The sequence below is a fragment of the Ctenopharyngodon idella genome, chromosome 1 (assembly GCF_019924925.1).
Source record: "Ctenopharyngodon idella isolate HZGC_01 chromosome 1, HZGC01, whole genome shotgun sequence".
Classification (NCBI taxonomy): Eukaryota; Metazoa; Chordata; class Actinopteri; order Cypriniformes; family Xenocyprididae; genus Ctenopharyngodon; species Ctenopharyngodon idella.
The window spans coordinates 20,797,349-20,821,321 of NC_067220.1; the positions used below are offsets into that span (position 1 = coordinate 20,797,349).

Genomic DNA, 23,973 nt, shown 5'->3' on the forward strand with positions numbered 1-23,973 from the left:
AAGACATGGGACACAACAGGTTACATTTGTTTATAGAACATAAACATATTTTTGGATAAATTTGTGAAAAATATTTAGAAGTGACCTATATTTATTTAAGGTTTGGTATAATCCCCTGCCTCTTATATTTATTCAACACATCTTGCACCTTTCTCATTCACATTCCCTTGCATAATTGTATTGTATAGAATATTTTGTACATACATATTTTGCTTATCTTGTTTATCTAGAAGCCTCACCAAGACTTGTGTTTAAACTGAGGCGTCGGAAAACACTCAATACTCAATGCTTGTGTAGGCGTACTTGGCAGTATATCTCAGATTCTTCCATGTAGTTTTACCTCTCAAGAGGTCAAAAGTTGGTGTGATGCTGTTTCCATCCACTGGGGGCGCTGCAGTATTTTTGCGTCTCCTTTGAGAGTTGTTCGTCTGGTTTTCTTTTACTTTCCTTCCTCTAGAAAAACTTGTAAACAGTGGATTTGTCGACGGTGTCTTGTAAAAGGGGCACAACAGAATGCCAAAGAAAAAGAAAAACGGACTGAGTCCCTCCCGAGCCCCGATGCAGGCGGCTGAGTACGGGAGCGGTTCCGAGAGTCGAGCACACGGAGCAAATGGATCTTTTGTGACCCGGGCGGACTCATCATATAATAACTTTGGGTCCGTGCAGTCCAGGAGTGGTCAGTTGGAATCTCAAAGGCGAGACGAAATCATCCAGAGCATGCAGGAGATGTTTTCACATCTGGATCCAGAAGTCATTTACATGGTACTCTCAGAAGCAGATTTTAAAGGTAAGTGTAAATGGCCACCACTGGCTGTAATCTTAGCAGGTGTCTTGATTAAAGTTACTTGGAACATTGTAGGAGACAGCACACAGTCCAATAAGATACAATCAACTACTGTATTTATAGTTACATCTTTTGTTACTCTATCCATCTTAAGCTGGTAGATTTGTTTTGAAACTGGGTGGCTGGTTTCTGGCTGGTCTTGGTGCAAGCAGGTCATTATCTGGCTGGCCAACTACTATGTTCCAAAACCAGCTTGACCACCTTAACCTGGTATGGCCAACTGGTAGCAGGTTTGTTGTTGGTCAAAGATTGCTAAAGACCAGCTTGGACTACTTAACGACCATCTTAGACCACCTAGAAACCAGCTACATGTTCCAATAGCTACTAACGTCACATTGATTTACATAGTTACTTACTATCATTATTTTTTTTGTATATTATTACCTTATATTATTATATTATACTATGCTTCAAGTTGATGTTGTCATAAAGCCTTGTATGATTCTTAATATACATGATAACATACACTACCGATTTTTAAAATGTTTTTTGAAAGAAGTATCTTAAGACTAAATTCAATTGATCAAAAATATAGTATAAACATTAACATTGTGAAATATTATTACAAGAATTTTAAAATGTAAAGTAGCTATTTTCAGTTTTATTATATTTTAAAATGTCATTTATTCACGTGATGGCAAAGTCGAAATTTCAGCAGCTATTACTCCAGTCTTCAGTCACATGATCCTTCAGAAATCATTCTAATGTTCTGATTTGGCACTCAGTTATTAATAATGGCTCTTATTTTTATCAATGTTGCAGAGAGTTTTTGTTTCTTAATATTTTTGTGGAAACCATTATGCATTTTTTTCAGGATACTTTGGTTAATAAAAAGTTCATAAGAAGATTTATTTAAAATAGAAATCTTTTGTAACATTATGAACGTCTTTATTGTCACTTTTGTTTAATTTAATGCATCTTTGCCAAATAAAAATATTCATTACATTATTGTTAACTCTTACCATTAAGTTTGGGGTATCACAGTTTCTTAAATGCAGAAAATCTTTTACTTTTTCATAAATGCAGTAATATACATATGTATTTGGGATACATGTTTTTTTTTTTAAATATTAATTTTCTTTCTACTTAATCTCTGCTTTAGTGGACAATGCAATGGATTCTCTTTTGGAGCTGTCAGATGCTGCTGAGGGCATAGTCCCACCCCCTCCTCCTGTCTCAGGGTTTGAGCAAGCTGCTGCTCTCCTGGGTACTAACACCACTCAGACAGACCTCCTCAGTGGAACGGCAGAGAGCTTTGCCTTTTCAAACCAGCCTGCATCTCAGCCGGAGCTCAGTCCTGGTGAAACACACCTGACAGAAGAGTTTGATGCCCTCATTGATCAGGAACTTGAGACTTTGTCGTCACAGCAGACACAAGCTAGCTCCCATCCTTCAATGTCCTCCATACCTCTCTCTTCTCTACCCCCTCCTTCTCAATCAATCCCTCGCTCCTTGCTGCCTCTTACATCCCAGACTCAGCTTCCATCTCCTCAGACCTTACCAGAGCATTTTGAGCAGGCCTCTAACTCTGACCCCAGGCTCAATGAGGCCCGTGGCGGTACTTCACCTGTGAGTGAATTAAGTTTCGGTGGGGTCCATATCCCAGAGACGAAAACCATATCTCTTGACTTCAGTCACCTAACAGTGGAGGCCAGTTCTACTGAACCACGACCCTCTGCCTTTCAGGTTTACCGTAGACCTGACCAACTCTGTAACCACACAGCGGCAATGCGGCGTCAAGAAACACTCAGCACACCTGCCATGTTCTGGAACACTCAGGCTGCTGAGTTTCATCCCCGCGCTATGGGACCATCCTTCATTACACCTGTCATTCCTAACCCCACCCCTTGGAGCACTAACCCCATTACTGCTGCTCAGTGGTTGGCTCAAGGACCTATCAGACAAGCACCTCTGAAGCCTTCTGCAACTGTACCGAAGTCATGGACTCTACCCGCTAGAAACAGACTCAAATTGGAAGGGCAGGTGTTGGTGTTACTTAGAGGGGCTCCTGGATCAGGCAAAACCACCCTTGCCAAGTAAGCAAGAAGATTCATATCTGTTATTTATTGAAAGCAGATGAAATAGCACAAAGGAAATCTCTTCTTTTTTTTGGTGTTTTAAGTTGGCATATAATGGCATGCATGGGCGACATTAGGGGGACACATGCATGGGCGACACTTGTTTGCTTAAAATTCTGCGAATAATTTGCTGATGCAGGTACAAAAAGATGTTTTGTACCTGCAAAAAAAAAAACAAAAACAAAATCTTGACCCCCCCCTAACTCGGGAGTCAAATGTCACCATGTAATGTTCTTTTCATTTTTCTTTAAACAACTTAGTCCATGAGAGCAGTTCATGACGAACAACACTCCATTATGGGAAAATTATAATAACTTATCTTGTAAATGGAGTTAATTTAGATAGATTGTCCTTTGGTAATGCTTCATGGGTAGGAAATTTGCCTTGTACTGGTATAATTTTTTTGTGTCTGTGTGTGCTAATTGTTAAAGCTTTATTCATGGTATATGATTTTTATCACAGTATTCTATTGCATTATAAAACAGGTTGCAAGACAAACTTGAATGTTTTGCTAGTTTAAGTAAAGATTTTTTTTTTTTTTTTACTTTTTAAACATCAAATTGGCCTTTTAATGAAAATATGACATGGGAAACAACTTTGAAAAGGGCATTTAAAAAATTAAATGAAGTTTTAAATACAAACATTAAAATAAATAAACATTAAATAAATATTTGTGCCTCCCGTGGAGCAGAAGGGTAAAAGCTCTTGTCATTTTGAATTTTTAGTATACATACAGACTGTGAAAGCAATCTTGCATGCCGAAAACCAGCATATATATTGCCTGTAATTAGCTTTTGAGATTAACAATACTGCTTACCAGAATTACGTTGAACACTTTTCTCTAAACATAAACAGCAAGTATATAGTTTTGTATTTTTTTTTTTTTTCTCTCCTTGCTGTCCAGTGCTATGTTGGCACAGAATCCTAGAGGGGTTGTATTGAGCACTGATGAGTATTTCACTCGAAATGGAGAGTACCAATTTGAACCAAATTTACTAGGAGAGGCCCATGAGTGGAATCACCAGAGAGGTGAGTATTACAGGCCTGTTTAGCTCAAGCCAAAGCAAAATGTCAGGTGTGTACATTAAATTATTTCCATTTCCAATTATTTACTACCCATTGACTAGACAGTTTGACCTTTAAAGGTGATGTGTGCAGATTTGTTGAGATCTTTTTCAAAATTCATTACATATTTCAGCTTAATATGCTAAAACAACTATAAGTAAGCCATTTGTATGCCAGTTTCCATGAAAATTATGAACTTCCAACTCCATGGCAATGTCAAAACATTGCTCGATTGTTTGAGATACTCAATGAGGCTGAAAAAGCAACATTTGGTTGAGTTTGGTTCGGGACAACAGACCCCATTATACTTTAAGCAAAATTGGAGAAAAAAATGGTGTGACATAATTTCGAACAAAAGCAGTCCAAAACGAAGTTTGTTTGGAATTCGATTTCGGAGTTCGATACAGCTTGCTAAAGAAAACTTTCCGGAAAAGTTTGCTCTGGCTTGGACCAATGGTAGTTTGACAGTGTTTACGTGGCGATTATTAATAGGTAGGTGTGCTCTGCGGCTCCGCCTTCTTTGACGTGAAAATCTTAATTTCTTCTGTTCAGTCTGTCGTGGTCAGACGTGATACATAACATTAACAAACTAAAGAGCTGCTTTATAGTAGAAATTAAAGTTGTACTTCTAATCGAAAGCAATACTTAGGCCATTTTTTCATGTTCAATACTGTAAAGCTGATTTATTTAAAGCAATCTATTGTATAAAGTGCTTTATAAATAAACATGACTTGAATAGAGTGCCGAATAGAGGAGCTTGTACAATGATCAGATGCTTTCTTAACTGCTTTCTTAGCTGATGTTTTCTTAACTGCACCACTGTCATTTTTGTTGCGTGTTTATTTTGTTATAGCGAAGAAAGAGTGCAGCACATATTTAGATATTTATTTAAACGTTGCTCTGGGTTAGCCTGGGTCGGGTCGGGGTGTTTGCTAACTGTATACTGCTGCAAAGGCATTTTTTACCCTTGAGCGAAGAACGAAAATAATTTTGCAGTAAGTATTGGGGCCTTTCCTGTTTGGCTGACAAATGGCAGTTGAAGTGTTTGGGAAACAGTTTTGAAAACAGTAATTATTTTCGCTATTCTGCTTGGTGCCACTGGTGCCACATACAATTACACACTTCACCTTTAATCTTTATATAATCTTTCTGCAATGTCTTTGTGGTGATCAACATTTCAGCAAAAGATGCTTTTGAAAAAGACCAGTCACCCATCATAATAGACAACACCAATATGCAATGTTGGGAGATGAAACCATACGTTGCCATGGTGAGCAATTTATTTTGAAACAAGTAGTATGAAATAGCTTATTAATGTTCAGTATCAGACAATGACCATATTGTTTTTGTATTGTTAAAATTTGCTGTGGATATACCAGATTAAAATTTCTCAAGTTGAAAATTTATTGTATCATGTTACACAAGTATACATTACTGTATATCTTATTTATTTATTGGTTTAACTTTAGAATGTTCCTCACTTTACAGTGTACAAAAACCTGAACCACAAACAGATTCACACAGGTATATTATGCTGATTGTAGGCTTTCCTCTTCCTTCTTCTAGGCACTGAAACATGGGTATAAGGTGCTGTTTCGTGAGCCAGATACCTGGTGGAAAACTAAACCTAGAGAGCTGGAGAAGTATGTTAAACAGAACCACAAACCAGAAATAATTTTGCTACACATTAAACAAAATCCATACAACTAATTTATTAACAGTTCTCTTTACACTGGTTTTGTTGGGAGTAGAATCAAATGTGATCCATTGCTTTAATGACACAATCACAAGTGTTTGCAGTTTTTGCCAACTCTCTCTATTCACCCTCTCTGTGAAGGCGCACAAGGCACCAAGTAACAAAGGATAAGATCCGACGCATATTAGAACGGTATGACCGATTTGTCTCTGTCCAGAGCATCATGAATTCACAAAGACCAGAACCAGTGCCAAGTGTTGTGGATTTGACCCAAACAGAGACTGAGCAAACACAGTAAGTATGCATTATATTCATAATACTAAGTTACTGTGTATTTTCATTTTAAAATAAAGACATGGGCTATGTTAACACAGCAGCAGATTATGGTTGTCTCCAACTGTACAGGAAAATTTGAGAGTTAGTAACTATGAAAACACTGACTCTGTGAAGCCATAAATAATTAGGCATTTATATATCATGTATATCTATGTATTTAAACAACAATATGAATTTCTCTCATTTCCTTCAGACAATCTTTACCCCCTGGCCTCAGTCATCCTGATCTTGTTGGTGACTCTGGGTTGAGCAAACTGAACACACATCTTTCCTCATCTCTGCCCGATGTGTCCTCTGTTAGGCAGACTTGCAGTATCGTTTCTGCAGGTGAGGAAGAAGGTGAAATAGTCTCCTACAGTTCCAAGGAGTCTATATTTTTGCATGAGAACATTCTGGAAGGGTCTGGAACACCTCAGTCTGATCTGATTGATGCTGAAGGGTTAGATTTGGAGCTAGATCTTCTGGACACAGAAAAAAACTTGGGAAATTTGAGTAGCGGGAAAACTGAAGAATTAGTTGAGTCAGCACACGAGAAGTTTTCGGAGCTGCCTGTGGCATTTTCAGAGTCCATTGCTCAGCGTGTCAGGAGGGACAGAGTGAATTGTAGACATGCCCTTGGAACAAGTGAACCTGCGAACTTTGACCCCAGCGTTGACTCTCCAGGGCAAGATAAGGAGGGAGGATGTGAAGGTGAGTCTCCTTCTGAGGACAAAGTAGTGAGGCCAGAGCTGTTGGATTTTGTGGGGGACTGGCCACTGGAATCTCAAGGTCAACGTCAGGGAAGACGTCAGAATTTAATGGATAAAACTGTTAAGAACACTGTTTTGGAATCCAGTGTTGTTGAACACAAAGATAACACTTCTTCCGATGAAGAGAAGCATTCTGACACTGACAAGCAGAATGCAGTTGAATTTCAAAAACTTGTAGATCTTCTGCAAGGTGGAAGAAACTCTCCAGGTTTTTACCAAGATCCAACTCCAACTAAACTGACTACTCTACATTCCCCTTCCTTCTATGAAAAACAGGGTAACTTGAACCTAGATAATGTGATTTGCCCTGAACTCCCTGACTGTGTGCTGGGAAGGATGTTCTCTGAGTGCACTGACCCAAGAAAGGATTACTCTGATTCACCAAGTACATCAAAACAGAGAGTAGACCCAGTTGAGCAGTTTAGTAAAGAGTCTGCTGAGAAGAGCACACAGGAGGAGGCTGAGCAAGAGGACAATGTAGCATCAGAGGAGAAATGCAGAATCAGCCCAAATGTCCAAGATACTCTGTGTTCAAAGGTTGCCATAGACTCAGAGAGCAGTCTGGAGAGACGGAGAGGTCTTAGCCGAAGAGTGGGGAAATCTTGTAAATTGGCACTTACCTTCACCAATCAAAACCCTTCGTCACCCTGCTCACAGTCTCCAGTTATTTTGCATCTGCCCTCTGATCTTCCACCTACGGGGGAAACACCTTCATTGCCCATGGTGTCATGTCCCAGTGCCTCAGCCCAAACAAACCCTCAGGACTTTGCTTTGCTTTGGCGAATTGACCAGCTGAAATGTTCTGAATTATCTTTGGACTTATCTAGTAGTAGTATGTTTGTTTTGGAGGGGAACTCTTTGCGTTTCACCCCAAAAACAAACGAAGAGGAGTCTGCCTACCAGCAGAGAGTGCCGTACCGTGTGGTCCATGAGAAAGGTTCTCAAGTGGAAGAGAATGACTTTAAAGAATCCCACTCTAAACAACAAAACCTTGAGATTCTGAGCCGCCATTTCAGACGCGTTTCCATTGATATTCTGGAGGACCTTTATGAGAAGTGCCATCAAGATATGGAGTGGACAACTAACTTGTTGCTAGATTCTGGAGAACAGCTGTATAAAGATGATGAGGATGACGAAGTTACCTTGGGGCCTTTGGTTCTTGAGAAAGAGTCATGTGAACCATCTATAGATCTGTCAAAAACTGTGATAGGCCCCAAAAGTGACCAGGCTAGAGCTGTGTGCTCTGATGACTCCAGCAACAGTTCAGCAAGTAGCATCAGTCCCAAGTCCCAAGAAACTAACCTTAGTGACGTTAGCCAAGCTGATGATGATTGGAGCCCAGGTCAGAGTTCACAAAGTGAAGCTGAAGGATCTGATGAAGCCAGCATGACAAAGGAGATATGTGAGCCTGAACCTTCCTTTGGATTATTAAAGCAGCTGACAGAAGACACTAAAGTACAACTGGAGGTTCCAGCAGCTAATGAACAACAGCCAGACAAAACAGGTCTGCAAGGTCCAGGGCAACAAGAGATATTAGTGACACAAAGTGAGCAAGTTGTTCAATGCCTGGAGGGAGCATTGAAGGAATGGCATGAAGAGGTGGGAGGAGAGAAATTAAAGGAGGATGAAGAGACAAAAGCAGAGGTGAATGCCATAACACAGTTACTACTGCATCAGGTTGACGAAATGGAGCGCAAAGAGAAAGAGGAGAGGAAGGAACTAGAAAACGAGAAAAAGAGAACTGGACAGGGGAGAAGAGAACCAAGTTCAATGGACATACAATCACTGGAGCTGAAACTTCCAACTGAACTTGCATTGCAGCTTACTGAACTTTTTGGACCTGTTGGGGTCAGTCCAGGTAATCAAACATCTAATCAATATGTCAAATTAAAAATTCCCTTTATTTATTCAGTGTATCACTCAATCTAGTGACCACAAGTGGCATCCCAATACGATACCAAACCATTAAACTCGTAGTTAATGTTGTGTGGGTCTGTTTAAAAATAAATATATAAAAGGTTTTTGTAGACTGGGGCTTGACACATGACCTACCCATGTTGGAATTTGCCCAATTTGGCTAGCTTCTACCAATTAACATATGAATTTACTACAAAATACTGCAGGTCCCATGGCTATTAATGACAACAGCTAAGGATATTGAGAAGTGTTTTCTCTTTTTAAAGTTAATGCCTGTTTATTTTGCTTTCATAACATTGTTATTATATGGTTAGTTGTATTTTATTATTTTCATTAAGCATTGTTTTTCCCTGCTGTCCATGAACCTATCAGAACAGAACTGTCACCATGACCAGTTTAGAATTGAGTTCTGTAAGGACAAAAGCTGATTAAAATGTTGGTTAAATGGTTTAAAACAACTGTGATTCTAGTTATTACTTTGAAAATCTATCACTTTCAAACAAGTAACCACATCAACCCTCAATTCACACTCATAAAAGTGTATTAAAATCTCTTTGAACTCCATATGGCTGCAGGTGCGTTTTCATCAGATGACTGTGCAGTGCAAATAGACCTGAACTTGGCCAAACTTCTGCACCAAAAATGGAAAGAGACTATTCAAGTGAGTTCACATATTTTGATCTTATGTTTACAGTTTTTGGATATTAACCTACATAACAAACAGCATACATTTTTTTTTATGTGACTGATTCTGAATCTTAATGTAAAACTTACCTGATGTCTGTTGTCTTTGGCAGGAGAAACACAGGCAGGCAGCTCTGTCCTATCAGCTAATGCACGAGAGTGAGACAGTCTATTCTCTCAGTACACACAAACACAAAGTGAATGTAGATGTACAGCATGTCATAACCAGTAGTAATACAATAAAGCATTAAGAGATAAATCACATCTCTTCCATTTTAATCTTCTAATCCAGCTGTGACCGTGCTGGGCAGTCACACCCAGAGTGAAATCTAAACGGTCCTTAATTTTGCCCTCATGGCTGTTTCAAACGTCAGATATAATTAGTATGGTATGATGGCCAATGATTTTGTTGCATTGTGCAGTATTTCACTTTCAGTGCTTGGTCACACACACACACACACACACACACACACACACACACAATTTAGTCAACCTCAGGAGTCAAATTAAATGTTGTTTATTCTAAATACTGTTTTATTTGTGTGATTTTTGTTTTCTACTAATAAACCTTAAATAACCATCGAAATTACATAGACAAAATTTATAATATTAAAAAAATCTGTGAAAGTGAAATACTTTTCACATAAATACACCCTTCCATGGTGCAGACACTACAGTGCACAAAATTAGGGAAATAACTAATTATGTTTTGGTTAATAAAAATTAGTTAATAAATAAAAATTACATTTTACTACAACTGATTATGTCAAACATTTTTACATTGTTGTTTGATTTTGTTGGAAACCTCTAAGGTGGGAAAGTCCAAAATGGGAGACAAAAAAAGGGATTGATTTGTGTCTTGAATGCTTTTAAAATATTTAATGAGACACCAAATTGTACCCAATTTGTGGAAACTTCTCAATACTGGAAATAATCTGTTTCTCTTTCCTGCTCTATCACTCTTTCTGTCTTCATGGAAACGAAGGTTCCGTCCAATGGGGTGAATCGCAGGGAAACAAAACCAGGCTGAGGGACCAATTAGGTTTGCATGAAGAAATTCCTTTTATGGATCACTGGACTGCATCTTCTGCTCCTGTCTCACTGAGGGACATCATGATTGAAGAGCAGGTCATGCAAGACAGCATGGAGAAGGTAAGTCACCCATAGGCACATATTAAATCACTGGCTAGAAATTTGAAAGTAAATAGTGCAAATGAGCTATGTTTGGGTTTTAGTCCAGGTCAAGTCGGAGGGACCTGGATAAGAAAGATGGTGCAGCCAAGTTAAAGGAGAACCAGCTGTTTTCCACGTTTCCCACCATAGACCGACATTTCCTCAGGGATATCTTCAGAGATCACAAGTGAGAATATGATACATAGTGATAGACTAGTAAATATTTGCCAATATTATCAATATTTTTAACTCCCACTTGTGTCATTTAATTGTATTAAGTATATACAAAGTCCCTTTATGGAAAGCCGTTTCACACCTCTCGGGCAGCTATTTCAGTAATGCAACTACAGCTCCTATCTCTTTGAATAGGGAAACATCAAACTCTCCTAAGCTGTTTACCAAGCTTATGATTAAATTTCATATTTGAAATGACCATCTCTCTCATAAATCTGGACAAAAAAAAGATTTTTTTCAGGCTGGACCAGCCATTGCGCATGCGTAGTTCTAAACACAAGTCGTGATGCAGTGACTTTACCAACTGGCGATTGGCTCTTTTACTTAGAAGATGGGACTTATTCTGCATACTGCGTGTTGCACTTTCTCCTATTCATAGTAATGGGAGTGCACTGTCTTTGTATACCTAAAGTCTTTGGTATATATCAGCCTTCGGCCATTGTGGTTTCTAGATAATGCTGTTGGCATCAGCAATTGAGAAACCCAGCTGGTAGAAAGACTTGAGCTATCGTCTCCCTGAGAACCCATTACCCTGTGCCTGTAATAAGCGTACTTAAAGTCGCTTTAGATAAAAGCTGCTAAAATTGACTATTTAATGATTGCAACATGATATGGCATTTCCAATGCATTTAATGATTATAATGTGATGTATTTAAGAGTGAAACTGAATATTCATTAAGTCTGAAATAATGTAGAATAGGACTTTATTTTGTCTACTGGATTTTGAAGAGTAGGCATTCTAATTTTTATAATTGTTGGATAGTGATGTTTTTATGAATTTTATTTTCCCCACTTTTGTGGCCTTAGATACTTGGTTAAGACATTTCACAGGCAAGATTTTTTGTTTTTAAAGATTGATTGTTTTTTCCTTTATAACAAAATGCACTGAACAATTGTGCACAGGTATACTAGGTACTATACTAGATGGCAGACATAACCTGAAAGGAAATGTCTCTCGACCATTTGTTTGTGTTTGTGTAGTTACTGTCTGGAGCAGACTGAACAGTTTATGCATTCTTTGTTGGATGACGGGCCAGTCAAAAATGTAGTGGCTCCTGAACCTGCCCCTCAGCGCAGTGGTGCGCACAGAGCTTCAAGCAAAGAGCGGGTGAGCACTCTACATGTGACTATATGGCATACTGAAATTAAACAAAAACTTTGATTTGATTGTTGACACATTTTGATCACTCAGAGATGGAAACCGAAAGATGGGGAGGTGGAAGCAGCTCAATTCCAGGATTCGGAGGATCCGGAATATGAGGACTTCCGCACAGAGGCAACAGTGCAGAAACGTCAGCAAATAGAGTGTTTTAACAAGGCAGCTGAAGCCCATCGACAAGGACGCAAGGACGTGGCTAGTTTCTACGCACAACAGGTTAAAGCAATAAACATTATAATGTGTGCTGAAAAGCTGATGTAAAAACAACCGTAGTTTTGAGACAAACACAAGTTTGTTTTTAACCGTGTCCTTAGGTGAGAAGTGTCAATGTTTTATACATTTAATACACAAGGAAGAAGGATTTTTGATGAGATTTTCCTGGTGGATGGGTCCAACAGTGCACTTTTTTGGCTCATTCATTTTTCCCATAGGGATTTTTTTTAAAAGTCTACATCTAAGAGTTCTAAGCAATGAACCACACCAACCAGCATACAAGGTATGCATTACAGATTTTGATTTGAAGCAAAGTCAAAGTACATGACAGTAATTGGCTTTGATGAGAAATATAAGTTGGTGAAATACAAAACTGTTTGTATACATACACACACCCAAATATTTAAGAAGTTTGAGATTGACTAAATTACACCATTTACAGTTCTTCATGGGAGTGGGAGGGCACTAAAGATTCTTTTAGCCGGAATTGCTTGTTGCGATTCTCTGTTTGGTAGAGATTTCTGTGCAAAATCATGGTAATGTTTTTCAGCAGGGATTCTGCTGTTAAACATAATTTAAAAAGTAAGTTATTTGAAGAAATAATGCAAACTGATGGCTTCAGCAAATGCATATACCATTGATTAACAACCTTGCAGATCACAGTAGATCTGTTATCTTTAAACATCAATTCCTCTTTGGAAAAAATCAATGGAATTTTACGAAACTCGACTGTTGCACTTTATAGAAATCAAAGTAATTTTTGTGTCTTTTGCGTCACATCTCATTTAAACTAAAGTGAGTTTATAATTTAAACTCTGGACCCTACTAACTTGAAAAAATGCATGCAGAATGCAGTGCTTGTCACCATTATGTTTCATTTTAGTTTAGTTCATGGACTTTTAGGTTGTATTTCTTCAGTTCTTGTGTTCCTTTGTTTGATATTCTCACCACTCATCTGTTACTATGGACACTAACTCATCACAGCTTTTCGTCTTTTAGTTCATCACCATTGTGTATTTAAGTTCCTCTTGTTCACTTAGTGTTGGTCTGGTCACGGTCACGTTGTGTGTTTCTCAGCCCTGTTTTGGATTATTGCCTGTTTAGATTAAACTTCACATTGGAATTTTATCATTCTAAGTCTTCGTCTGTCTGTCTGTCTGTCTGTCTGATATTGTGACAGCTGTTCTTAGATCAGAACTCTTACTAAGTTTTTATGCATTTGTGTATATGCTTAGGGTCACATGCATGGAGAGAAGATGCGTGAAGCTAACCACCGAGCAGCCATGCAGATATTCCAGCGAGTGAACGCTTCACTCCTGCCTCAGAATATTCTAGATCTCCATGGACTGCATGTGGATGAGGCCCTTTATCATCTCAGTCATGTGCTCACTGAAAAGAATTTGGGTATGTGAATCACAAACATACATACAACAACATTTAAAAAAAGAGCAGTTTTTCAAGTGTGGACAGCAGATGGATTGTATAGACTCCAGAGTCTGCCATTATCTTTAATGAATGTGTCTTTTGTAGAATGCCGTCAGGGTTTGTGTCGGCCTCAGCTGTCAATCATCACGGGAAGAGGCAATCACAGCCAAGGGGGAGTGGCACGTATCAGACCTGCCGTACTAGACTACCTCAAAAACCAACACTACAGGTATACTAACTGCATCCAGTACTCTTGCAATGTGTCTTTCTGAATGGTACAATGATTTACTATAAGCTACTGTCAATCAATTGCATGGAATGAAACCTCTTTTAGTGTAAACACATTCTAGGTCCTAATAATTAAGAATTCAGAGTATTTGGACACTTAAGTCACACTTAAAAATGTGTGTGTATAAATCTTGATCTTTCATTCAGAATATTCACAAAAATTCACAATAATATTTTAAAATTTTAAATTGTTTTACCAGTTGTCAAATCAATACGTGTACATTTAATGATCCCCCATCTTTTTTCTGTCTTTCTTACAGTTATACTGAGCCTAAGACCGGATTGGTGCTGGTCACACTTCATTGAAAGAGTTTACTTTTAGATATCTCTCTTTCCACTGCCTTAATTCAAAACGTCTTCTCTGGGGACTAATAGTGCCAGTAATTATAATGTTCTTTTGTCTTTTAACTACATACATCTTTATTTTGTTTCAGTAATTGTGCAGTTTATCTAAGACATAAAAATATCAAGGTACTACATATTTACAATGTTTTATTTAATTGACCTGTATATACATATTATACTTTATTGAAGGTTTATTGATGCTCCCTTATGAGGCCATTAAGGTTTAACTGATCCCTAATGACTACATTTTTACGTAATTAGTTTAATATTAATAGATGTTTGATATTTTATTATTGCATATTGTTTTGTTCCATACTCTTGCTTTGTGTAGTGCCACATCAGTTTTATAAGATCCAGCTTGTTGTGTTCAGAGTAGTGGGGATGTCACAGGATGGCTTATTCTCTTCAGTGTTGATGTATATAGAAATATAGAGTTTCTGGAAATATAAATGCTGATTCTCAATCAGCTTTGCATTTTAGTTTGTTTGTGAGCAGCTTGAACAGATATGTGATCCTAGATCAAAATGACATTTTATGTCACTTTGCAGTGTTGGTTTTTGAGTTTTAGCTAAGCTTTGTTTTTATATTTCCAGTTTAAAATGTTGATGCTGCACATATTTTATAGACATCTTAATGCTGCTATGCAAATCACAATTCTTATGTGTGAGAATTTGTTCTGAAAACTATTTTTGTGAAATTGTATATTTTGAACCTCCAAACAGATTTTATATGTAAACTTTTGTTTTATTTTTGTTATTCTAAATTATGGTTGGGAAAAAAAGCTGAAGAGAAGAATAAAGACTTAACATGTACAAGTTTGATTCTTTTGGTGAAATGAAATGAAAGGTCTTAGAGTAGCTGTAGCATGTGCTTGGAGCTCAGTCACAGCTGAATATATTCTACATCCTCGTTTCTCGTTTCTCTTTCTCTCCATTTCCCCTTTAATCTGTAGAAACCGTTGGTGGGGGAAAATATAACTCAGCATGTTGAACGCTCAGTAGCTGACGTTTGTTTCAATTAGTAAAAGGTCAGATTTCTCCATGATGAAAGTGGCAGCTGTTGAAGTGAATGCAGTGCACTTCCTTTCCATGAGAGGGCAATGCTGTGTACTCTCTTACACTCAACCTGGCACTAGAGCGCTACAGTGATGACATATTTTTGTAGGCCAACACAGAAGTTAGCCTGGTTCCCTTGACAAAAACCCATTAGGATTTTTCCATTGGCTTTTTGATTAAAATAAGCTCTGTGACCAACAAAAGTTTGATTTTGTTCAAGTTCAAAGCCTAAATACAATTAGCAGAAGTAAAAAGGCTATAAAATAGGCTATTAAAAAAACTACACCGCGGTCACATGAATGAGCTTTCAACAACTCTTTCAGTATTTATTTAAAAAGTTTGAGTTTGAGGATAGTTTTCTAGAGTGTGACTAAATACACAGTGCGGCTATGAAAGTAGACAAGTGTGTCGAATCGTTTTCCTGTTCGGTGTGATGTTTAATGTCCTTGCAACCTCTGTAGTCCCATTTAGCCACCAGACCCTTTTCACAGACTATAACACATTTCCAATTATCAACATCGCAACATTGCTGTTAGCAACTGCCTTTAAAGGGATAGTTCACCACAAAATTTTGTCATCACTTACTCACCCTAAAGTTGTTCCAGACCTGTATGAATTTGTTTCTTCTTCTGAACACAAGAGAAGATATTTTGAAGAATGTTGGTAATCAAACAGTTGACGGTAGCTATTGACTTCTATAGTAGGAAAAAAATATTATGGAAGTCAATGGCTACCGTCAACTGTCTGGTTACTAACATTATTTAAAATATGTTCTTCTGTGTTGAGCAGAAGAAAGAAACTCATAAAGGTTTGGAACAACATGTGGATAAGTAAATGATGACAAATTTTTGGGTGAACTATCCCTTTAAGACAAGTAAAAGCTATATAAAAAACACAAGGTGGTATTATTGATGTGTTTTGTTGTAGAATAAAATGTGGAAATATCTTTAACTTGTGTTAACTGCGGACCTTATTTCCCGCATTTAATAATAAAAAATAAATAAATAAATAAATAATTCAAAAAAATCTATTGACATCGAATGAAGGAAACGGAAGTACTAAAATGCTATCTTTTTTCTGGGATTTGGCCTACAAAAATACATAATCCCTCTAGCACTCTTTTGAACAAAAGGCTTTATCAAACATTATTTTTTGTCTTTGTTTGCTGTATTGATTAGAAATTTTCAGTGCCATTTAACTGAAAATTAGCACAGTGTTTGTTTACTAATGCTAAAAGCCAATCAAATTCTACGAGGTCCAAAACAATACTATCATGTTTGAACTGCATGCCCCTTTACAGTCACCTTTATAAAATGTACGTCTACTCTGTGACAAAAAAAAAAAAAATTAAACAGGAAATAAAGATTAAATTCAAAAGTTACTTCTATATAGACTCCATTTGGGTCTCTGGGACCCCAAACATACAGAACAAACAGTCAATCTCATCAGGACATGAGGGTTTGCATAGGGCTTTATCTTGTCCTTGTTTGTATCTTTGTTTCTTTTCATTGCTGCCTTACATCGTTTCATGCATTGTGAGAACTTGACTGCAGAAGAAGCAAGACTCAACACCGTAGATGTGCTGAGAACGTCACACAGTCACAGCGGAAGCTTAGAAGAGATTTGATGTACGATTTTACAAAGAAAAGAGCCCAGCCTCGCATTTCACTTCCCTCTGAGAAAGGATACAGCACCTGCTCTGTCTGTAAAGGCATATATGAACTCTCTGTGCGCAAGAGTACTTGAATTTCCTGTGTTTAAGAATTGAACTTTTGAGAAATATGCAGAATTGGACTGAGGTCTGATCTGAACTCATTCTTCTTCAGGTTTAATTAAATTAAAACAAAAAGAACAGATGCTAAATTGAGCTTTATATGTGCCTGTGAATCTCACGGCTGAAGAGCTCAAAGAGGTGAGTTGTTTTAAGTATACTCTGTAATACATGTATTAACTATACTGTGCCAGTTTAAAACTGTGATCTCAGTGAATCTATTGTTCTATAAATATATTTTCTATCTTCGAACTTATTTAATCTACATAAATTTAGCAACAGTCCAAACGCATACGCATTATTTGTAAGGTTCTTAATCGGTTAAAACTGAATATTTGAATATAACTGAATATAATCATTTTATTGATACTTTTGAAATATTTACGTCTTAAAAAAAAAAAAGGAAATCATAATATTTTTATGGTTAGGAAGGGCTTTAGTGGTTAAATGTTTGATACTTATTTAAGTTTTTAATTTTTTGACCATCAAAATTTTTTAAATGTTATAAAGGGTCTATATTTTACTATATCAATCGATGCTTGAGTATATGAACAGTGTGTGTGTATATATCTATATAGGGAGCTCTATCACTGAAAGTATTGTAATCCTCTAAATTCAGATGTTTCCAGTACTTGCAGTATTTCTTTCATAAAACAAAATACTTTTGTTGTTGTTGATGAAGATATAATTGTTACATTTATTAAAGTCATTTATTAAAGAAATGTACTTAACCATAGAGGCTAATGCTGGTCAGATTATAGGCCTACTTTTGTACTTGGCTGATAATGTTCCCAGTATTTCTTTTTTGTTTTGTTTTTTATACCAGAGAAGTGTTTTTATCGAAAAAGTGTTTTCTGAGTATATATTATATCCATTTGGCCTTTTGTGGTATTAACTAGAGCAGTTGTTTGAATCATCAGCGTACTTTCCTCTCATGACAGCCAGATAGAGGCCTAGGAAGTACAAACCATTGCCATTTCGAGAATCATCTTTGAAGTTGTTTTAACATGTCAAAAATGTCCTTTCCAGCATTAGCCCATAGAGTTATTAAATAAACAACTGAATAAGCTGTCGAATTTATGTTGAACTACATTTTTTCAGAACACTCAAAGCAAAAAAAAATCTTAAATTCTACTTTAATCGATAGCAGGGCATAGAGGTAAAACGGGAAGCATTGTCCCAGGCCCTGTGATGAGAGGTATGTTCTCCACTGTGCTCTGAGGTATAGTGGGGTATCGTATTGTATTTCACATCTAAGAAAAATTTGGAAAAAGTAAAAAAAAAAAAAAAAAAAAAAGTTTGTCCATTTCATGATATTTTATTGTTTCTTTGGTATTTTAAAGATATAGTTCAGCATAGTTCTGGAAGGATTTATATATCATTTAATTTGTCTGATATTTAAAGAAATAGTTTACTAAAAAACAAAACAAAAAAAACTTTGTCATCATTTTCTCAGCCTCACATTGCTCCAAACCTGTATGACTTTCTTTCTTCTGCGGAACACAAGGGATTATATTTCGAAGAACGCTGTGGTCCAAACAACATCAGACCCTAGAGACTGTTGACTGTCATTGTATAGACCGAAAAAACAAAACAAAAAAAAACACACTCACACACACACTGAGACATATTTCAAAATAATTTGTTTTGTGTTCCGCAGATGAAAGAAAGTCATAGGTTTGGAATGACATGAGGGAGAGAAAATGATGATGATTTTTTTGTTTTGTTGAGTAAACTATTTCTTTAAATATAAATATAAATCAAATTTAAGATTACATATAAAAAATCTCATTGTATTAAAACATTTCTTGGTGTGTAGCATAATAGTTAATTTGCTTGTTTTTTTATTCTTTCAATTATGCAGGATTCAGAGAGAGAGAGAGAGTAAAGCGAGAGCAAGAGATACAGCTCGCTGCAAGACTTCTCACTTCTGGATTTCTCTGTCTTGAATATCTACAATGATACATAATGACCTCGGTTCCTAAACCTTCACTGGATTACAGAGCAGAGGAATAAATCACCACCTCGCAAGACGAAGAGTGTGAGGAGGACTTCAGAATGCTGTGCGAATTGCAGGGTTTTTACTCTTGGTCCTCATAGATCTGCAAACTTGTAATTCTCAATGATGACTTCATCATCTGTTGGAGACCACTGATATTTTTTTTTTTTTTGGACCTATTAGACTGCACCTTACAATAACTACTACACCAGAGACAGAAGGATGAACGGGTTGGCAGAGACCTCAGTGAAATGCGTACTGGTTGGGGACTGTGCGGTGGGTAAAACTGCACTTCTTGTACGATTCACTTCTGAAACGTTCCCAGAAAGCTATAGACCCACTGTCTATGAAAACACTGGAGTTGATGTTTTCATGGATGGAATCCAGATTAGCTTGGGACTGTGGGATACAGCAGGACATGATACATTCCGCCAAATCCGCCCCATGTCCTATCAGCAAGCGGATGTGGTTTTGCTATGTTATTCGGTAGCAAATCCAAACTCGTTAAGCAATTTGCGGCAAAAATGGATCGCAGAAGTGAGGGAATTTCTTCCGAAGGTACCTGTGCTGGTTGTTGCCACACAGACAGACCATCGTGAGATGGGCCCGTATCGTGCCAACTGCACCACATCCTCAGAGGGCAAACAAGTGGCACAAGAAATCCGTGCCAAAGGATATCTGGAATGCTCGGCTCTCAGCAATCGAGGCGTGCAACAGGTTTTTGAGTGTGCTGTTCGAACGGCTGTTAATCGGGCAAGAAGACGGACAAGGCGGAGACTCCTTGACTTAAATCCCTGTAAAGTTTCCTGAATGCTTTTAAAACAGGGATGTTATTTAATTCTCATCACTAAGATAAAATTGTTTCTCACACACAAAACCAACTAACTGAAGCCTCAACAAAGACTTCTTAACACTGATTTTATAATACTTTCTACCTAAAAGACTATTTGATTTTGAGTCCTCTAGTCAGATTCTGAAAACTGACCATACATTAGACACATTACAGATATTGAACAGATATTTATTCGTTAAACAGCTGTGGACTTTTAATTTGATGAATTTTACAAGTTGAGTATATCATTTAAAAGACAGATATGTCTTTTATTGCACTGCTACTCCAAATGTACATTTGTAGATTGTAGTTGTCTTATTTTAAATTTCATTCTTTTATCTTTCTTTTTATGGTTTCTTGCAAAAGAAATGGAACCCTTAAAACTCGCTCTTTGTCTGCTGGTCCCTTCTCCTAGACCTGTGAAATAAGGAGTCACATTAGCTCATAATGCAACACTGAGATCACATTCTGTAATCTTAATTTTAGATGGCAAATAAATCACTTCGGTTATGTATTTTTGATTTGCTGATCACGCTTTTTATCTGTGATATGCTGTTTATGGAGCTTAGGAAAAGATAAAATGAGAATTTCTGTCCTGAAGTTCTTATTCTTAAAAGATTCATTTCATAGTCTTTATGAAGTAACTTAAATAAGTAGTTGTTTTAATAAAAAGGAGTTAAGCTGGTACTTTGCCATGTATCTGTGTGGTCTGTCATGCACAGTGATCCGAGGAAAATGGGTGTTTATATACGTTCTGACTACATGAATGTATATGGATGGCATCAAAACTCAGAATCAATACAAAACAAAAAAAAGGGGGTTTTCAAACTTATCAATGCCAAAAACATCCAGTGTTAAATTAACACTTCTAGTGTCACCCGGTGTTTATATATTCCGGTGTGGATTATATAAACACTGGCAATGTTAATTTAACACTAACAGTGTTCATTTAACACTGGAGGTTTTACTGTGTGCATAAATATGACAATCAACTTATGAAGGACCCCCTTCCTAAAATATACAGGCAGCTATTCATTTTAAGATTCATTTATACTGTATAAATAGTGATATAACAAAAAAAATGTTTTAAAGATTTAAAAACTCAATAATTAGTGTTATTATCAATGTACTAAAGTCAAAAGAAATTGTTGAAAGAAGTAATAAAAAATAAATACATTATTAAAATACTATTGAAAATATTCTTATTCTTATTATTATTATTAGTAGTAGTAGTATTCGAAATATGTATTAAGTTTTTAATAAAATGATTCTTTTTTCTCTCTTTGTTTATACATTATTTTGCTGAATTTTTCTTTGGACAGCTTAACTTCTGCTTGAGGCCCCCAGGGGTTCCCCAGACCTCAATTTGAATACGCCTTGGTAAAAACAGTTGCAATGGAGAATTATTCCATAGTGAATACAAAGCCTTTTACAAACAACAAAACATTTTTTGAATATACCTTATACATAGACTTCCTTGCCTTCTAGAAAATCTTTAAAACACTGGTTAATTGGTAACTAATTTGGATCAAGACCCCCATTATAAATTAGTTACTGACATCCTAAACATTAATGGCAAAGTATCTGCACAGAAAAAGAAACATTTTACAGAAAACATTCTGTTTAAATAAATAGTATATACCATGTTACATATACATCATGATAACATTTGTGCCTTATGTCTTCTGTCGTTATGCAACAAACATCTGCATCTGGTATCTGAGATAGTCTGTAGACATATAGTCAATACGTAACCATGGGTATACGAGTGGTTTCTCTCTCTCACACACACACCGAACAAAACAAAAAAAAAGAAGAAAAAGAAAAGAAATGTATTTTTACCAAATGTATAAACATTATAAAATGACACACTGCTTGGAAAAATCTAGAATGCTCAGATAATATGTAACACATAATACATAATGTCTTCTACATTGGGACAGTGCAGGATATAAAGAGAAAATATTATTTATAGCCATTCTGAAACACTCTATTTTGAGGTTCCAGGTTTGGTTGTCAGTGTGAGTAGTGTCTGGTGAGAACGATTTTAAAGACAACAGATATAATACTGTACAATACTCCACATACTTGCTTACTCCAGATATTACAAACCTTGATTATGATTATATGTTATACATCAGATATGCTTAAATTGGCTGTGATTGTATCACATCGCACAGCAGTTTTGTATTTGTGTGGACTTACAATTTACTTGTCCGCCGTGATTGTGCCATGCAGGTATGGACACAATATAAAACAGGTTATGTGGATAAGGCTCGATGCATAGAAGAGATCAGAGGAAAATGTACAGTATACAGTTATTTATAATATTCCCAACACATAGCCTCTGACATTTTGACCCTTCATGTCATGCGTTACTAGGCAGCAGAATGTTTTTATAAAATTATCAAATGAACACACAGGCAAGATGTAAAAACAAAGGAGATGGTGCGTTACTACACACACTACATAAAAGTTAAAGTCGGCGGAGGAGCAAAAGAAGACAGAGCAGCATAAAGAAAAAGTATATATTATGTGGTTTATGGAGATGAGGTGATGTAGGCCGATGCTTTTGGAGAACTGAAGAGTTCAGACACCGAAACCACATCCCAACAGGAGAACATCTTTCTCTGAACTCACTAAAAAACATTGTGCTTGGTGGCTCTATAGAAAAACGTTACAACTATATTGCAAAATGTATATCTCTTACTAAATGTTTTGTAAGTAAAAGTATTCCTACGCTATCAGAAATATTTTTTTTTACTCATTCTAGAAAACGAGTGGTTTAATGAAGCGTTGCTCTAAAGAATTAAAAAATGTGAAAATTAAATACATTTGTACAGTTACACTTTTAATGGGTTTATTCAACCTTTTAGTATAGTCTTTTAGTAACTAATGAGTTATTCTTATTTTTAAACAAATCAACAGTGGGATTAGCTAATACAATCAACAGGACTCTGAGGACTCAAACTGCCATAAATATACCACAAAAGAGGAAGTGAAAACTATCAAAAGGTTTTATTAAACACTACACTGAGCATGCATGTGAAGCAAACAGGAATGCAAAGGGTGAGAATTCATGTTACCAGACTGAATATTAATAATGGATGTAATAATGAATGTAATAATGTTTTGTGTTACATTTATCTTTTTTTTTTTTTTTTTTTCAAAAAAGAAAATTCTGTATCCATTTATTTCTTCTGTGGAACACAAAGGAAGATATTTTGAAAAAAATCTTGGTGTTTTCAACAGGGTACAGTGTTATTTTGGATCAAAAACTGTTCACCCATTCCACAAAATATCTTCTTTTATTTTCATAAAAAAATGAGCAAATGATGACAGAATTTTGATTTCTGGGTGAACTATTCATTTAAAGTAATAGACTTGAAACTGCAATATGTGGGTAAGAGAGATGAGCTGGAGATGTTATATTCATTATCAATATGCCTTAGTCCATATTTGGCCAATTTACAGAGTGCTGTGGTTTGCACAACACAAAATAAATACACACACACACATATACACATTCGTTCTATGCGACCCTACCACAGTCTGTTCTTTTTTCTACAACAGGAAACACCTGCACTGTTCTCTTACCACACGAACGCTCGATACACATACACACACAATCCACCCATAAAGCATCAAAGCCTTGCACAATCACCTATTTATGACAGTTAAGCCAAAACTTAAGAGATTGTGCATCATCAGATAAGTTACACATGCATTTAAATTCCAATTGCTGAGGTTATGCTAGAACCAAGTCAAAAATCGTCAGAGATATTAATAATCATCAGTTGAACCTTTAGGATTTTCCACACTTTGTTTTATCTGGCCAACGGTGAGTCAGAGAGGAATGAGTGTGTAGGACAGGGAAGATACCCCTGAAAATGATACTGAAAGAATCACCTTAATTTCAGAAAGCTCAAAGAAAATACTCATCCTGAGTCATTTTGAGTCATTATGTCATTTCAATGTCATTTTATCTCTAAAGATACACTGACGTGCTCTGCTGCAGTGTAACATAAACAATTAAGAAAGAAAAAAGGTGAAGAAAGGATAGTTATCTAAAACAACTTTCTTTCTTTTTTTTAGCAACGTTTATTTAGT

General features: G+C 36.5%; 2 protein-coding genes across 4 annotated transcripts; both read left to right on the forward strand.

Annotated features, from left to right (window-relative positions):
- The first annotated feature begins 389 nt into the window (after positions 1 to 389).
- n4bp2 (NEDD4 binding protein 2) lies at positions 390 to 15,021 on the forward strand. Of its 2 annotated transcripts, XM_051900838.1 has the most exons (16): positions 390 to 787; positions 1,947 to 2,880; positions 3,827 to 3,951; positions 5,169 to 5,257; positions 5,554 to 5,630; positions 5,825 to 5,977; positions 6,213 to 8,626; positions 9,261 to 9,346; positions 9,483 to 9,528; positions 10,355 to 10,521; positions 10,605 to 10,729; positions 11,758 to 11,884; positions 11,969 to 12,151; positions 13,384 to 13,552; positions 13,679 to 13,802; positions 14,122 to 15,021. In XM_051900838.1, the coding sequence occupies exons 1-16, from the start codon at positions 514 to 516 to the stop codon at positions 14,165 to 14,167; spliced, it is 5,139 nt and encodes a 1,712-aa protein (XP_051756798.1). In that variant the 5' UTR covers positions 390 to 513; the 3' UTR covers positions 14,168 to 15,021. The 2 variants fall into 2 exon arrangements, with proteins under 2 accessions (XP_051756798.1, XP_051756808.1); XM_051900848.1 differs by lacking the exons at positions 390 to 787; positions 1,947 to 2,880; positions 3,827 to 3,951 and having other exon boundaries at positions 3,967 to 5,257.
- A 1,253-nt stretch (positions 15,022 to 16,274) lies between these two features.
- Positions 16,275 to 20,550, forward strand: rhoh (ras homolog family member H). 2 transcript variants are annotated; one of them, XM_051908226.1, is made up of 2 exons: positions 16,275 to 17,180; positions 18,906 to 20,550. In XM_051908226.1, the coding sequence occupies exon 2, from the start codon at positions 19,254 to 19,256 to the stop codon at positions 19,839 to 19,841; it is 588 nt and encodes a 195-aa protein (XP_051764186.1). In that variant the 5' UTR covers positions 16,275 to 17,180; positions 18,906 to 19,253; the 3' UTR covers positions 19,842 to 20,550. The 2 variants fall into 2 exon arrangements, with proteins under 2 accessions (XP_051764186.1, XP_051764178.1); XM_051908218.1 differs by having other exon boundaries at positions 16,275 to 17,173; positions 18,897 to 20,550.
- Positions 20,551 to 23,973: the final 3,423 nt, after the last annotated feature.

What these genes read in the sequence shown, in the direction of transcription:
- n4bp2 (XM_051900838.1), top strand. Translation starts at nt 514, where the DNA reads ATGCCAAAGAAAAAGAAAAACGGACTGAGTCCCTCCCGAGCCCCGATG. An exon ending in ACCTGTTGGGGTCAGTCCAG is followed by an intron (nt 8,627 to 9,260) that starts GTAATCAAACAT and finishes ATATGGCTGCAG; the next exon opens with GTGCGTTTTCATCAGATGAC. An exon ending in CTCAAAAACCAACACTACAG is followed by an intron (nt 13,803 to 14,121) that starts GTATACTAACTG and finishes TCTTTCTTACAG; the next exon opens with TTATACTGAGCCTAAGACCG.
- rhoh (XM_051908226.1), top strand. Translation starts at nt 19,254, where the DNA reads ATGAACGGGTTGGCAGAGACCTCAGTGAAATGCGTACTGGTTGGGGAC.